A 16,550-nucleotide genomic window follows, 5' to 3' on the forward strand; every position below is an offset into this window, starting at 1 on the left:
GTATCAATTGCATTTGGTATCGGATTGCCATGGTTCGAGTCTTCAATAGAAGAAGCCACCAGATTGAAAACTATCCCTTTTTTTTCCAACTACTAAATAAGATTTGTACTATTGAAAATCTAATAAATAAAAAAATAGCTATAAATTTTTACTTTTTTCACAATATAAAATGAAAATTTTAAAATAAATCCTAAAATTTACTTTTCATCCTTCTCCACCTCTTTTTCTTCTTTTTCTGCATTAGATCCGTTTCATTCTTCAAAACCACTACAGTTTTGCAGACAGTTTTGCAGCGAGGTAAATTGTTGGAAGACAAGACGTTTTAATTATCTTTTAAAATGAATATTTTTTCAACGTTTTAATTATCTTTTTTAAGAAAATAAATATTTTTTTAATTAAAGGGCCACAATTTAATACTACCCAAAATTCAGAAATTCAGAGAGTTTTTTTTTTTTTGGCAATAAAAAAAAACATAGTTTTAATAAATAACAAACATGTTATTGATGTGGCACATTAATTCATAGAAAGAAATCTAACCAAAACTTCAAGTTTGAATAACAATTTAGAAAGAATTTTTAACATTAGATTGGTTAAAAAAAACTATTTATTTATTTTTTAATAAATAAATTTCATTGCCCAAAAAAAAGAACTTTTGAAAATGAATAAAACGGTGTCTATTTAGGCTATTTTTTTAATTCCTTGAACCAATTTTTCATGCTCTATTGGTACCAGGAGAAACCAGACACAGTAGCCATGGTGTTCATCACATCCCTAAACCAGAAAACATTAGCCCTAAACCTAAACCCTAGCTCCACCACTCTTCATGACCTAAAGTTCGCTATCAATGAAATTTCCGGCATACCCATTTCTCTACAACACCTCTTCTTCTCGCAGAGCCTCAAATTGTTCTCAAACACCGATTCCACTCTCCTCTCCGAGCTCGGTGTTCGACCCTATTCAACCCTAACCCTCCATATCCCCTTGGTTGGCGGGATGCAAGCCCCTACTATCCCTAAACCGCGCCTTGATTTCTTGAACTCAAAGCCCCCGTCCAATTATGTCGCTGGGCTCGGTCGTGGTGCTACTGGGTTCACCACTCGGTCTGATATTGGTCCCGCCCGAGCCGCTCCTGACCTTCCGGACAAGTCGGCCACCACAATAGGCGGTGCAGGGGCTTCTGCTGTTGGTCGAGGGCGCGGGAAGCCCGGGGAGGAGGAGGAAGAGGACGATGGCGAGGACAAAGGTTACGACGAGAATCAGAAATTCGATGAGTTTGAAGGTAATGATGTGGGGTTGTTCGCCTCAGCTGAGTATGATGAAGACGATAAAGAGGCTGATGCGGTTTGGGAGGCCATTGATAAGAGAATGGATTCGAGGAGGAAGGATCGGAGGGAGGCTAGGTTGAAAGAGGAGATTGAGAAGTACCGAGCTTCGAACCCGAAAATTACAGAGCAGTTTGCTGATTTGAAGAGGAAATTGTATACTATGTCTTCCAATGACTGGGATAGTATACCTGAAATCGGAGATTATTCGTTGAGGAATAAGAAGAAGAGGTTTGAGAGTTTTGTTCCAGTTCCAGACACACTTCTTGAGAAGGCAAGACAGGAGCAGGAACATGTCACTGCATTGGACCCAAAGAGTAGGGCTGCAGGTGGCACGGAGACGCCATGGGGCCAAACCCCAGTTACCGATTTGACTGCTGTTGGTGAAGGAAGAGGTACTGTATTGTCTTTAAAATTAGATAGGCTTTCAGATTCTGTTTCAGGGTTAACTGTTGTGGACCCTAAGGGGTATCTTACTGATCTTAAAAGTATGAAGATTACTAGTGATGCTGAGATTTCGGATATTAAGAAAGCTAGATTGTTGCTAAAGAGTGTTACTCAAACAAATCCAACACACCCACCGGGGTGGATTGCGGCTGCAAGGTTAGAAGAAGTGGCAGGGAAGATTCAGGCGGCAAGGCAGCTGATTCAGAAAGGGTGTGAGGCGTGCCCTAAGAACGAGGATGTCTGGTTGGAGGCATGTAGGCTTTCAAGCCCTGATGAAGCCAAAGCTGTGATAGCAAAGGGAGTGAAAGCGATACCAAATTCGGTGAAGTTGTGGATGCAGGCCAAGGATTTGGAGCATGATGATGTAAATAAGAGTAGGGTTTTAAGGAAAGGATTGGAAAATATTCCGGATTCAGTTAGGTTGTGGAAGGCAGTGGTAGAGCTAGCTAATGAGGAGGATGCTAGACTTTTGCTTCATAGAGCTGTGGAGTGCTGTCCATTACATGTGGAGCTGTGGCTTGCACTTGCAAGGTTGGAAACTTATGATAGTGCTAAGAAGGTTCTTAATAAGGCAAGAGAGAAGCTTCCAAAGGAGCCTGCTATTTGGATTACAGCAGCAAAGTTGGAAGAAGCTAATGGAAACACTTCTATGGTGGGAAAGATCATTGAAAGGGGTATAAGGGCTTTGCAAAGAGAAGGGCTGGAGATTGATAGAGAAGCCTGGATGAAGGAGGCTGAGGCTGCTGAACGAGCAGGGTCTGTTGCCACTTGCCAAGCTATCATTCATAATACAATTGGAATTGGTGTGGAGGATGAAGATAGGAAGCGAACATGGGTTGCTGATGCAGAGGAGTGCAAGAAAAGGGGTTCCATTGAGACTGCCAGAGCTATTTATGCTCATGCACTTACTGTCTTCTTAACCAAGAAAAGCATATGGCTCAAGGCAGCACAGCTTGAAAAGAGCCATGGGACTAGGGAATCTCTTGATGCTTTACTTCGTAAAGCTGTTACGTACCGGCCACAGGCTGAAGTTTTATGGCTCATGGGAGCCAAGGAGAAGTGGCTTGCTGGGGATGTGCCTGCTGCTCGAGCAATCCTTCAGGAAGCTTATGCTGCTATTCCAAATTCTGAGGAAATTTGGCTTGCTGCATTCAAGCTTGAATTTGAGAACCAAGAAATTGAGAGAGCTAGAATGCTTCTTGCTAAAGCTCGAGAAAGGGGAGGCACAGAGAGAGTATGGATGAAATCAGCAATTGTTGAACGAGAATTGGGGAAGGTGGACGAGGAGAGAAGGTTGCTTAATGAAGGTCTGAAGCAATTCCCATCATTCTATAAGTTGTGGCTGATGCTGGGACAGCTAGAGGAGCGGCTTGGTTGCTTGGAAAAAGCCAAAGACGCTTATGAGTTGGGTCTGAAGCACTGCCCACATTGCATACCTCTTTGGCTTTCTCTTGCTAATCTTGAAGAGAAAATGAATGGACTGAGTAAAGCCCGTGCAGTTCTTACCATGGCCAGGAAGAAGAATGCTCACAATCCTGAACTCTGGCTTGCTGCAGTTCGTTCTGAGCTCAAGCACGGCAACAAGAAAGAAGCTGACATTTTGATGGCAAAGGCACTACAGGAGTGTCCCAACAGTGGTATACTGTGGGCAGCCTCGATTGAGATGGTACCTCGTCCCCAACGCAAAACCAAGAGCTCGGATGCCCTCAAGAAATGTGATCATGATCCCCATGTTATTGCTGCCGTGGCTAAGTTGTTCTGGCATGATAGGAAGGTGGATAAAGCTAGGACTTGGCTCAACAGGGCTGTGACTTTGGCTCCTGATATTGGTGATTTTTGGGCTTTATATTACAAGTTTGAGCTTCAGCATGGAAGCGATGAGAACCAAAAGGATGTTTTGAAAAGATGTGTTGCTGCTGAACCAAAGCATGGTGAGAAATGGCAAGCAATATCAAAGGCAGTGGAGAACTCTCACCAACCAATTGAAGCAATCTTGAAGAAAGTAGTGGTTGCCCTTGGGAAGGAAGAAAGTGCCGCGGAAAAACACTAGCTACTAGTTCTTCTATGTTGTAGATTTTTTGCTTCTCTCAAGGTCACGTGGTTGAACATTGTAAGGATACCATTTTTATACAGGGTAACCTTTTATCCTCTTGTTCTTCTGAACTTGTTCATTTATTTACAAGTTCATCATTTACATTACTCTTGGGAGCTGTTCTGATGCTTCAAGCATATTTATTGCAGAAATAGAGTGGTGGGGTTATCGTATTTTTTCTCTGTTCAAACATATTTTCAGTTCATTTTTTCAAGTGCTTCCTTAATTTACCTTGACCATATTGGCTATTGCTTTTCTAAGCGGGTTTTTTAGATTCTTGGGACTTCTTTTCTTATCTTGTTTCTTTTGTGGGGTCACATTGTAATTTGTTTTTGTTCCCTTGAACATTCCTTTCTTTTCATTCTCTTGGAGCTGTAACCTATTTGTTCATGTAAAAATGAGTGTCACCTTTATCATAATGAACATGCTTGTGTCATTACTTTAGTTTTATCGGCTGATTCAACTGAATTCAGGATGGTTTGTACTGTTTGAGGTTTAGCTTTTATGCATGAAGTAACCCACTTTGATAGTTGTTGAATGGCCATTTAAGTTTCGATAAGGAGTAATTTTCCCTCCCTCCGAACTATTCTGCATTGCAAATTCCTCTTTGTGACAATATTTCATTTCCCCCCCTCCCCTTAACTATTATCTTCTTCTAGCCTCACCACAATGAGGCATATTTTGAATGCTAACAGGGAAATAAGGAGCAAGTAATATCACAGAGAATGTAGGAGTAGATGCTATGAAGATGTGGATGGATAAAAGTGGCCCGTCTTTGAAAATAAGATTTATTCTTTCAAGGTAAGCAAGTATGTAATTGCTCCCTATCCAACTTCATAGAAATACCGTACTTAAAACATATTCACGATGTTTGCTTCTTGACCTTTCTCAAATTGTTTAATCAGTTTTAATATCTTGAAAATCGTGTATGTTAAAGATTGGAAACTCCATCTAAAAGGTTGAGATTTTAATATTTCTTACTAATGTTATGGTCCTTGTGTTGTGGTACTCACATCAACGTCTATGGGGGGTTATGCAGGGATTCTAAGAACTGAAAAAAAGTTTCAGTTTCCTTTTTTCTTTTTCCTTTTCTAATTGGCTAAGACCATCTCTAATAGATGTTGTATATTTTGGCCAAATTTGGCCCAAAATGTGTCAATGCTAATTAGACCCATTTTTTGCACTTGTACTTCAATGCAAAATGTGTAAACTAGATAAATAAGTCAATACAAATACAAATGTTAAATGCTTATTGAAAATATACAAAACAATCAATTTTCTTTTATTAAAAGATAAATTAAAAATTAGAAATATTTTTCAATTAATATATCGTATTAATGGGCTGCAAATGAGTAATTAAAATTTTTTATATTTATTGTGGGCCAAATTTGACACATGTTATATTTTGTACTAAATTTGGTACAATTTTTAGCATGTGTCAAATTTGGTATAACTTTTAGCATGTGTCAAATTTAACACATTTTAGACTACTATTGGAATTCCATTTTATAAAAATGAGTTAAAAAATGACTACTATACAATGCAGTCCATTGTTGATGCTCTAAGCATAGTACTTTTTCCTTTATAGTGACAAATAAGCTGTAATTTCCTTTCTAACATGGAATAGTTAATATAGGATTTTTTTTATGAATTTGGAAAATCAATGATAGACTACATCTTCATAGATACATTAATGAAGACTTGCTACATAGGAGGAGAGTACAATACGGGGGCAGAGGGAGAATGAGAGGGTTTAGAGAAAATTCAGAGAAAAGAATGGGATAAGGGGGGAGAAAGAACTAGAAGTGAAAAAGCAAGGATTACTTTCAATAAATACAGTTTTGACTTAAATTGATCAAGAAGCATAGTCACTCACCACCTACCAATTTCTTCCCATGGACTTTTAATGGAGCCTACTTTAGCTTGCTAGAATTTAGTTCTGCATGAAAGAAGATAATATGATGATATACCATATTATTTTGGTAATTTTATCGTTTAATTTTTGAAGTTTTATAATTTCTTAGAAAGATTTTGTGGTGTTCTGATGCACTGCAGATTTCCTGAATAGTCTGCCTACTATTTGTTTATCATGCTTTATTTGCTTAATAGTCTCTTTTTGACTTTACGGCCTTGAATTGTTATTATCCTTTATGAAAGGGAATGGAGAACGATTTGGGATAGTTGGTTTATTAATATTCTCATTCTAGTTGCTACTCTTATCACCATATAGTTGTTCCCTTTATAGCTTGACCTTGATTGGATTTGTTCAGGTATATACCAACAGGGTTTCTATTTGATTCTCTATGTACAGAACCAGGGCCTTGGAATTTGGCGGTACAAAATTTTCTATTATTTTATAATTGGTGTTGGAATAAGCATAAAGGTTATTTATGGAACAATTTACTAATACTAGAGGAACGATTGAAATTTATCTGATCATTACTTATCTGCATCTATGGAACAAATTGGCAACTAGTATCAAGTTTTGAACTTTATGAGTACATTTTATAGAATATCCAGCAACTATATCAGTACACAAGGTGAAAATAGTATAAAATAGAACTTTACTATCTCGCTGAAGGAGGTTGGCATATGATTTTTGTTGGTTGTATGATAAACTAGCTATTATTTCTTATTGGTTTTTTCGTCAAAAGAGAAGTTCCTTTCATTGCCAATATTCCCTTGTGATAATAGTGCTTTGAAGTTAAAGATAAATGGAAATGATGATTTAATTTGTAAAAGCATTTTTAATATTGTTATCAAAGAAATGAAAATAATACTTTCTCGTACATTTCATTGAAAATATGATATATCTTTATAGGGAGATTCTTACGTAGGTACATCATTTTTGTCTAGGATTAATTTTTTTTATGACTCAATGTTTTTTTATATTGCGGTGTACGTTGTAGTTATAGTAGACATTTTACCTGCTTTTGAGAAATTCGAAATAATTTATGGTATTGAAATTAAGGTGCAACATTCAGTTGCATGTGTGCATGTTTTTTTAATACGAGTGTAGAATAGATTGTTTGAATCTGATTTTGATACTGTAAATTATTCGGATTTTTTTGAAAACTGGTGGGATGCTTGCTATAATTTTCACGTACACTATCATATTAAAAAAATATTGGGTTATAATTTCTTTAAGTGTCAAAAATTAAAACACTCATGTCAATAGGGATAAAAGTGATGACCCTACTTAAAAAAAAAAAACTCCATATATTTATATATATGCTAAGAATTCTATATTATAAAACTATACAAATTAGTATCGTTATACTAATTGGAATTATTAGGGCTGATTATACAACTAATTATGTCTAGCTTGTTGAATAGATAATTAGAGCTTACATGAATACGTACCCTGATGTTCTTCAATCTTAATATATTTTATAGAAATCATACCTTAATTTTCGGTGGACAAAATAACAGTCAATTTCAATGTATTTACAGGATTTGCGATATGAAGAACAACTTATATATTACACCACAATTTTAATGGTACTAAAGTTATAAGACAAGTATACTAAAGTTATAAGACCTACTTCTCACACACTGCCATAGCTTGGTCTGTTAGTTGAACTTAAAATTAGTCATAGCTTTGAAGACTAAAGGACATAGGGAACGAGTTTAATCGAAGTTTGCAAAAATTGAGTGTGATATTTTTATCCTTGAACTCTTTCACTTTAGTGTTCATTTTTTTATTTCATAATTGTCTATTTATTTATTTTGCCTAAGTTTCATTTATGATTTAAAATAAATAGTTTGCCTTTAAAGTTTCGAAAAAGTTTTAAATTCCTAATTCACTCCCCCATCTTGGAGCCATTCTTGAGCTAACAAACAAACAAACTGCAAGCATTATTACTTCTCAGCTCATTGCCACACATTTGAGATATGCTTATGGTATTGATTAGCATGTAAATTCATATTATTAGGTGCATCTTGGTGGAATATTAGAATTAAATCATGTATTTTTTTTAGTTTAAATGCAAAAATGATTTAAAATGGAAATATTAAATTTAATCTAATTTTGTGTTAATTTCAGATTTAGAGTAAAAATGGTAAACATGAAATTGTGAAAGAAGAATGTGAGAAGCTCATATCAATTCCCTTTGAAAGGCCAACACTCAAAATAGATATATAACATAAATATATCAATTCCCTTTGAAAGGCCCAAGACTCCAAATATATATATATAACATACGTATATAAAGAGGAACCAGAAATTTGATAAATATGCATTTTATATGGTATTTTCTGTTTTTTTTTTTTTTTATGGGATTAGTTTCCATATTTTTGTAATAATTTAGGAGTAATACCATATTTTATTTTATAAAATTATAGTGGCTAATTTTGAATTTTTTTAAGGGTATTTTAGTAATTATCGTTATTATTTTAATTTATTTGATTTTACAGATGTTGAAAAACGTTTATTAGTAATATATATTAAAAAATCACAAAAAGTTGATTTCGTGCCTCTTCGTTTTTGCCATGCAGGTACTTGAGTACCTATAGCCTCCATTTTCTACTAGGTTGCTTCCTTCCCACGCTTTATTTTTTGCGCATTTAGTGTTCTCATGTTCTTCAATCTTTTCGTGTTCTTCATTTTATTTTTAGTTTTTACTCTATATTGAGAAATTCGAATATTGCCGATCGTTCGTTGGGTGTTCTACGTGGTGAGTTTTTGGTTACATCGGATACTTAATATTTTTCTAATTTGTTTGGATATTGCTTTGGATTTTTTTTTTTCACTTTATATTAGTTTGTTTCAACTTTAATTTTTTTGCTAGTTGTGGGCAGTTGATTTTGTATCACTGTTAATGAGGGTTTTTCAGTTTCAAGCACATTTTGTTTGTTAGTTTTTAAGTGGGAAATTTTTGGCTGGTTTTTATTCAGTTTTTCCTTTATGTTTTTAATCACGTTTTTGTTGATTTTTTTACTGAGAAGTTTTTGGTAGTTTTTTTTTATTCTGTGCAATACATATATATGTTTTTCACTTTGGATTTTTTTTGTTTGTATATTACTTCTGTAGTGCATTTTGCATTTAAGTTCAATCAACACTGATGGAATAGTCGGAGTTAGTTCCTAGAGGTAGTGATACTAGAGTTGGTGAAGTTGGTGGTGCATCTGTTTCTAAGAATATTGCTCAGAATGTGTGATGCTGAGAAGAAATATTCTGAAGATGTAGAAAATTCTTCCAAGGTCGCTGGCGTTGGTGATGAGATTGGTGAAGTCTATAGTAAGGAAGAAGAGTAAATCTCCAGCAAATTTCAAACAAAAGAGTAAATCTTCTGCATATGGAAGTAATAAGGTTAAATTTGATGCATTGGGAAGTAAATATGGTAAATCTGATGCCACTGAGACAAAGCATGTTGTGGTATGATTTTTTGTTTGTTTTTTTTTCTAAAATAAATTCATATGATGATGTTAATGAAACCAGGTTCACATTTTGTGTTTGTGTTTGTTTTTTTTTATCGTTTGACATTTTTTTCGTAAAATGTTTCTGTTTAACAATTATTGGTTATATGTGTAACTGGTTACTGATATATAAGTTTACATTTAAATTTTTATGAAACCGGTTACATGTTTTGTAATTGGTTTCTTTGTTCCTTTTGCAGGCTCATTTAAAGATCAGTCCCTCTAAGAGGTTTGGAAGTAAAGCTCAAAGTTTCAATGACAAGCTTGTTATTACGAACTTGAAAAAAAAATTCATTGCAAAACAAAAAGAAATGTTTAAGAAGACGCCATTTGGGCACTTCTTAAATGTTTATGATATTTATTTCCAAACCCAACTGGCACAACTTGTTTTGTTGAGAGAGGTTTATCATGAGAGGGCGGATGAGGAGTTTGCCCTTGTTATAGGTCTTAACTGCAATGATATTTCTGATTTAACTCTTTTTCATACAAAGAAGATTGCTTTTAAGAAAAAAAATATTTGGTCGTTTTAGTGGTAAAGTGTCAAAGGTAGAATTGAATAATGCTTTCAATAGTGAAGAGTGAGGAGTTATCTGTTAGGAAACTACTTGTATGGCTATACCTATTGTACCGTAAAAGTAATCGTGGATTCAATCACTCAGCTAGGGTTACAACTGTCAAAATAACACATGGAAAAACCAGGCAAGTAGAACATCTAGCTAACGTTGATGTAAGCAGCTCGAGTTAGGACTTGGCAGATCGCCTTGCAGGACAATAATCCAGTTTGAGACATGTATTGACCAAATCACCTTTAGGATGCTCTGAACTTAATCCGAACTAAAATTCGGACACTCTTCGATCACCAGCTCGATGAAGATGTTCAGCTCGTGGAGACTTGGTCATGACGCACAGTGAATGTTCCCAAAAGGCTTAGAGGCTCTTTATACGCTCATTAATGTCCAGACTGTATTATACATTTATTGTTCGAGATAACGAGAGTAATTTCCATAGAAAATCGTATCCCTATATAAATGAGAATTATCTTGGTTGATTGTTTACCATATTTATGCACACGGTTACCCAAACCTGTCCTGGAATGTCCACTATAAATATTAGGGATAATGGACAGGAAAATGGACCACTTTTTGTAATACAGAAACTCTGTAGAAATTGTGAGAGAATAATATTGTCTCGTGGACTAGGTGGATTTTAACCACTAAACCACGTAAAATTGTGAGTGTGAGAAGTTGTTCATATAGTTCATTACGGTTTAGAAAATAACACTAATATCTTTCTTAATCTACCATTGGCGAAAAACTGCGTCAACAGTTTGGTGCTTTCATTGAGAGTTCTTTAATGCTTAATCTTTTACAAGTTTCATTCAAACATTCATCATGGTGGTTACTCGATCAATGCATGACAATGAAATGGAGCAGCCTGGTGGGCAAGTGGCGCATCATATGGTCATTCCCATTGAAAAAGGCCCAGGCGTTCAACAACGTCTTGGAAAGCAACAGATGAGCCAAGATGATGCTGGGAGTTCAGTGTCACTCCCAAAAACTCCTAATCTAGGATATCTAACAACCATCAAGATGTAGAATGCCCAATTAAGGAGCCATCTCGCTCGGGCTAACAGGTAGATCGAGGAGGTCTTGGATTGGTTACTCCATCTTGCAACCAATGCTAACGTCAGAAATAAGCAAAGTGGGTCCCATAGGTCCCACATGAATAACCGACCTAATCTCACTCGTTCTATTAAAACTACAACTCTGAGCTTTGTACCTTCAGAGCGAAATTAGCGGAGTGCTCAACCTGCTAATCATCACAGGAACCATCATCCCCATGTTAGTCGATCGGTCAGAATTGTGACCCCCAGCTCTATACCTTCCGCATAGATTCCAAGGAATGTTCACAACAACCCAACAGGGCGAGCTGGGACAAATTCACGAAGTTAAAATGCCCCAGCAAATCCACCTGTGCCGCGATTAGAACAACAGGTACAGAGGACTCGAGAGAATGGGGTAGAGCCGAGACATGCTAATTTAGTCTGACCTGACGAGATGAGGATAGCCTCGCCAATAAGACACCCGCCATCACCGGTTCGACATCCAACACCACCGCACCCATAGAGGGATGCTTTAGTTTGTGGGAATAGAAGGAGAAATCCTCCCCCGTCAGTGGACACCTATGTCCCACAAGCTTGCGTTGATAATCCAGGTCCTCGTTCTCAGCCGCGGGTCATAAGTTTCGCTAATGGAAGTTATTGGACGGGGAGCCAGCGTGGTGCCAGGTCTGAAAGTGACCCGAGGAGTCATCTGAGTTCCGCACAAAGTCCTTGTTCCGATTCTCATCCTGACTTGCGTGACCATCTGAATTCACAAAGAAGGTATCCAGCTCGCAATGATGATATGAGTTATACTCAACATGGGGGAGGTCCATCTATCCTGCGCGACAATGGGAATGTCCCACCTGACCAAGCTCGAACTTGGAGGGAAAACAACCCATCAAACACGTACAATAGGATGGGGGCTGGCGAACAGCCCCCACCTAATCTAGAGATCAAAGATCCAACCCTCGAGCGTCTGGCCTTGATGGAGGAGTAGATGAAGAAGCTTTTATCTAGAAAATGAATTGATGATTGTGATTTCGATGAGGAGCTCGAGCCTTTCGCCCCAAACATTGCAGCAGCTGTGTATCCTGTAGGCTTCAAGATGCCGACCATGCCTAGGTTTGAGGGAAATTTAGATCCATCCGACCACCTCGAGATGTTTAATACGCTGATGATGGCCCACAAAGTTGGGTTTGAACTAAGATGTATTTTGTTCCCCACAACTCTAACCAGACCTGCCAGACACTAGTTCAAAAAATACAAAAAACATTCGATCAGTTCGTGGAAGAAGTTGTCTTCCGAGTTTAAGAGATCGTTCCGAGCTTCAAAGGAAACTCGTGTAGAGGCCGACTCATTGGCCAACATAAAACAACAACCTGGTGAGTCCTTGAAATCATATCTAAGTAGGTTCACCAACGTTCCAATATGAGCTCTAGATGCTGATGATAGTTCCAAGCTCATGGCAATGAGGACGGGAATCACGGTAGGAGGTGATTTATGGCAGGAACTCCAGCGAAAAGGAGTTAAAAGTGTAGATGAGTTCTTGGCCCAGGCTCAGGAATGGATAAATTTTGAGGAGGCGCGATCTGTTGTCGCAGGAACTAGCCAGGTCCCTATTCAGCCCGCTGGAGGGGTGACAAATGTTGCATCTACGGCTCAACCTGTTACCCATAATAACTAGGTGGGAAACAATAAGAGGAAAAGGGAATGGTGAGGGCGACCAGAATAACACAAAGAAGAACAAGCCCGAGGAAAATTTCAAGCCAATCTATGCCGCCTACACTAGCTTGACAGATACATGGAAGCATATTTTCTTGGCGAATTCTAATCGCCTTCAGTGGAAGAAACCAGAGCCATTAAGGCACCAGAGGGCGAAGAGAGATCCCTCTAAGTTTTTCCGATATCACAATGACATCGGACATAACACTGATGATTGCTGAAAATTGAAGGATGAAATCGAAACTCTCATTCAGGCTGGATCGTTAGCCCAGTATGCCCGAAACCGAGTCGCTCCCAATCAATCAGCCGGGCAGAATTCTCGTCCAGCTCCGGAAACTCCGATAGGTCAGCCTAGGACTCAGATGGATCAAGGGAACCAAGTTGACTCTCCTCCAATAGTAGGAGGTGGTATAACCACTATTTTCGGAGGACCTCATTTGACGGGCACAAGTAGTGGAGCCCAAAATAGGTATATATAGGACCTGAAAACTCACAACGACATTGAATTTATCCCGAAGCAACGGTTATCAAAACAACAGCGGTTGGAAAAACAACCAATCATTTTCACGGAAGAGGACGCTAGCCACGTTTAGTTCCCACACAATAACCCGTTGGTGGTAGCCGTTCAACTCACTAACTGAAGGGTACAAGAATATTGGTTGATAATGGGAGCTCAGTAAATGTGCTTTTCAGGTCCACCATAGAAAAGATGGGATTATCCATAACCGATCTTAAGGCGATGATAACTCTTGAATAAAGAGTTATTTTATGTGCTTTTGAACTTATAATTGTGAAAAAATCATGGGTGATGTTAGTTTATTTTTAGATTTTTGTAGCTAACCTTGATGTTTTCATTATCTTAATTAAGTGTAATTATCTTTTAGTTTTTAATAGCTATTGGGTTAAAGATAATGATTTCATGGATAAATGTTTGCACAAAGGAATGAGCTAACATATGAATCTATTGTGATAATTTTGTGTTGATGGCTGAATATTCAGGTTTGCTGCAGCAAACCTGAAGCATTTTGATCAGGCATATTTTGGAGCACATGGTACGTGTGGCAGTCAAAGGGTGAGCTGACATTTTGGCTGAGGTGGAAAGGGCAGAAAGACTATTCAGCATGTTGGAGAAAAGGACAAAAATGAGAGGAAATGAGGACTTCATGCTTTGGGAGAAAAAGGGGCATTATGGTACTTTTGGAGAGAGAAGGGAAAAACCTAATATACATAAAAGAAGGCTTCAGCCATAACAAGTACCTAGCAACCATTTTTGGCAAAGAAAAACTAGAAAAAAATAGAGGAGAAAAGCTGAGAAGACCAATAAGGAAGAAGGAGAACAAGCATAGAAAGCTCAAGCATCATTTTAGATTTGTTCTTTCTTCTTTTCCTAAACTTTATTTTATTAATTTCTGAGTTGGATTCTAAATCTGAATATTATGGGCTGTTTTGATTGTGAATTAATGTCTATGAACTCAGCCATGAACTAATTTTTAGGTGGCTTGAATTGTTGATGAACCCTATGTTATAGTCTATAAATTTCTTGCACTTTATTCTAGTAAAATCTCCTTTGTTCATTCAAGTGTGCTTACATTAATTTCTTGTTGTTGTTTGGCCAGCAATGACAAGTTATTTAATTATGTTTAATGCTAGAAAGATTAAATGTAATGGGAAAAGCTTGGATGACACAAGTCATAATCTAGGTTAGGTTATGTTAGTAAGTAACATAGGGATATGTTATTTGCCTTGTGTAACTTTAGAGAATTAAACTTTGATTTGCATTCTTAAATCTGATTTTGCATAGGAATATGTTTAATTAGGTGGAAGAATTAATGTCATAAAATTTGGGTAAGTTTTATGAGTGTTTAAATGAATTCTTGTTAACCTGGGAGTTTTGCTAGAATATTGCTGCAGCAATATGTCCGCAATTTGTTCAGGATGAATAATATAGGGGAATTCAATAATTCATGTCCATTTTGCAATCCATATATTTCTCTCAATTTTCTTGTTCAGTTCAGTTTTTAATTTCAGTATTTCCATTTTATTTTAATATTTTGCTTAGCCTATAAACAACCCACTTGATTTTTAAATTTTTAAAATTGTTTAGTAATTGTTGTGCTTACTTTTTTAATTTGCAATCCCTGTGGAGACAATTTACTTATCATTATATTACTTGTGTGATTACGTGCACTTGCGTATTTAAAATCAATATTAAATTGATCACAACAAGTTTTTGGCGCCGTTGCCGGGGATTGAAATTAGAAATTCTTGTAAAACCAATTACTTGCAATTTATTTTTTTTCTTTGTTGAGCTGACTTTGTTTGCTTGCTCTTGTGTTTCCTCAGGTGATTTACTATATGAACGAGCAAGAAGACATTGAACTAGCTCCTATTGACCCTGAAATTGAAAGAACAATTAGAAGAAGACTAAGGGAACAACGGGCTCAAAATTGCCTTAATATGGCTGAAGAGGTTGAAGGAGTTGAGGCTGCTAATAATGTCACTAACACAATTGCTATGGCTGATGATAGAGAGAGAGCCATAAGGGAGTATGCTGCCCCCATGTTTAATGAGCTTAATCCGGGCATTGTTAGGCCTGAAATTCAAGCACCCCAATTTGAGTTAAAGCCCGTGATGTTCCAAATGTTGCAAACAGTGGGTCAATTTAGTGGGCTGCCTACTGAGGATCCTCACCTTCATCTTCATTCATTTTTGGAGGTGAGCGACTCTTTCAAGCTACAAGGAGTGACTGATGAGGCCCTAAGGTTGAAAATTTTCCCTTTCTCTTTGAGGGATCGAGCTAGAGCTTGGCTCAACACCCTTCCTCCTGACTCGGTGACTACATGGAATGAGTTGGCTGAAAAATTCTTGATGAAGTACTTTCCCCCTACCAAAAATGCCAAGTTTCGCAATGAAATCATGTCATTTCAGCAGCTGGAAGATGAATCATTCTGTGAAGCTTGGGAAAGATTCAAGGAATTATTGAGAAAGTGCCCATAACATGGGATCCTGCATTGTATACAAATGGAAACTTTCTACAATGGGCTCAATTCTTCCACTCGTATGGTGTTAGATGCTTCAGCCAATGGGGCTATTCTCTCTAAGTCCTATAATGAAGCCTATGAGATTTTGGAGAGGATAGCTAGCAACAATTATCAATGGTCCAATGTTAGAGCCTCAACAAGTTGAAAAGTGGCTGGCATACTTGAAGTGGATGCATTGACAGCTTTGACTGCTCAAGTTTCTTCAATGACTAACCTTCTCAAGAACATGAGTTTGGGGGGAATGGTACAACCAGCTGCTATGGGACAAGTTGCTGAGGTATCTTGTGTTTATTGTGGAGATGGGCATGCATTTGAGAGTTGTCCTTCGAATCCCGCTTCAGTTTTTTATGTGGGGAATCAAAATGACAACTGAAATAACCCATATTCAAACTCTTACAATCCGGGGTGGAGGCAGCATCCAAACTTCTCATGGGGGGGGGGGGGGGGGTCAAGGAGCTAGTTCAAGTGGAGCACTAATGCAAAACAAGCCTACATATCCACCGGGGTTTTCTTAACAACAACAAAGAGCTCAACCACCTCCTCCTCAAGTGTCTCAATCAAGCTCTTTGGAGAGTTTAATGAAGGAATATATGGCCAAGAACGATGCTGTGATTCAGAGTCAAGCGACATCGTTGAGGAATCTAGAAACTCAGTTGGGGCAGCTTGCTAATGAGCTAAGGAATAGACCACAAGACACCTTGCCTAGTGATACAGAAAATCCAAGGAAAGATGGCAAGGAGCATTGCAAGGTGGTTACCTTGAGAAGTGGTAAAAATGTGGAATTGACTGAGGATAATTGTACTAGAAACAACGAGCCCACTTCAATCCAAAGTAGTGGGGACAAAGGAGACAAAGCTGTGAATTAAAATTTTTTAAATGTTGATCCTGAAGGAATTGCTGCAGCA

The 16,550-nt window shown here is 37.5% G+C and overlaps 2 protein-coding genes and 1 non-coding gene across 11 annotated transcripts; 2 read left to right on the forward strand and 1 right to left on the reverse strand.

Moving 5' to 3' along the window:
• Window positions 1-687: 687 nt before the first annotated feature.
• On the forward strand, window positions 688-6,364 carry LOC133818479 (protein STABILIZED1). 9 transcript variants are annotated; one of them, XM_062251368.1, is made up of 3 exons: window positions 688-3,903; window positions 4,521-4,662; window positions 6,132-6,364. In XM_062251368.1, the coding sequence occupies exon 1, from the start codon at window positions 715-717 to the stop codon at window positions 3,817-3,819; it is 3,105 nt and encodes a 1,034-aa protein (XP_062107352.1). In that variant the 5' UTR covers window positions 688-714; the 3' UTR covers window positions 3,820-3,903; window positions 4,521-4,662; window positions 6,132-6,364. The 9 variants fall into 9 exon arrangements, with proteins under 9 accessions (XP_062107352.1, XP_062107349.1, XP_062107350.1 ...); XM_062251365.1 differs by having other exon boundaries at window positions 4,557-4,670; XM_062251366.1 differs by having other exon boundaries at window positions 4,557-4,670; window positions 6,173-6,364.
• A 1,560-nt stretch (window positions 6,365-7,924) lies between these two features.
• On the forward strand, window positions 7,925-10,548 carry LOC133818480 (uncharacterized). The gene is made up of 2 exons (XM_062251373.1): window positions 7,925-9,238; window positions 9,480-10,548. Exons 1-2 carry the CDS (start codon window positions 9,080-9,082, stop codon window positions 9,807-9,809), a joined length of 489 nt encoding a protein of 162 aa, XP_062107357.1. The 5' UTR covers window positions 7,925-9,079; the 3' UTR covers window positions 9,810-10,548.
• A 4,954-nt stretch (window positions 10,549-15,502) lies between these two features.
• Window positions 15,503-15,604, reverse strand: LOC133820245 (small nucleolar RNA R71). The gene has a single exon (XR_009886670.1). It is a non-coding gene; the product is annotated as a small nucleolar RNA R71 (small nucleolar RNA).
• Between the last annotated feature and the right edge of the window lie 946 nt (window positions 15,605-16,550).

The sequence above is a fragment of the Humulus lupulus genome, chromosome 2 (assembly GCF_963169125.1).
Source record: "Humulus lupulus chromosome 2, drHumLupu1.1, whole genome shotgun sequence".
Classification (NCBI taxonomy): Eukaryota; Viridiplantae; Streptophyta; class Magnoliopsida; order Rosales; family Cannabaceae; genus Humulus; species Humulus lupulus.

What these genes read in the sequence shown, in the direction of transcription:
- LOC133818479 (XM_062251368.1), top strand. Translation starts at nt 715, where the DNA reads ATGCTCTATTGGTACCAGGAGAAACCAGACACAGTAGCCATGGTGTTC.
- LOC133818480 (XM_062251373.1), top strand. Translation starts at nt 9,080, where the DNA reads ATGAGATTGGTGAAGTCTATAGTAAGGAAGAAGAGTAAATCTCCAGCA. An exon ending in CTGAGACAAAGCATGTTGTG is followed by an intron (nt 9,239 to 9,479) that starts GTATGATTTTTT and finishes TTCCTTTTGCAG; the next exon opens with GCTCATTTAAAGATCAGTCC.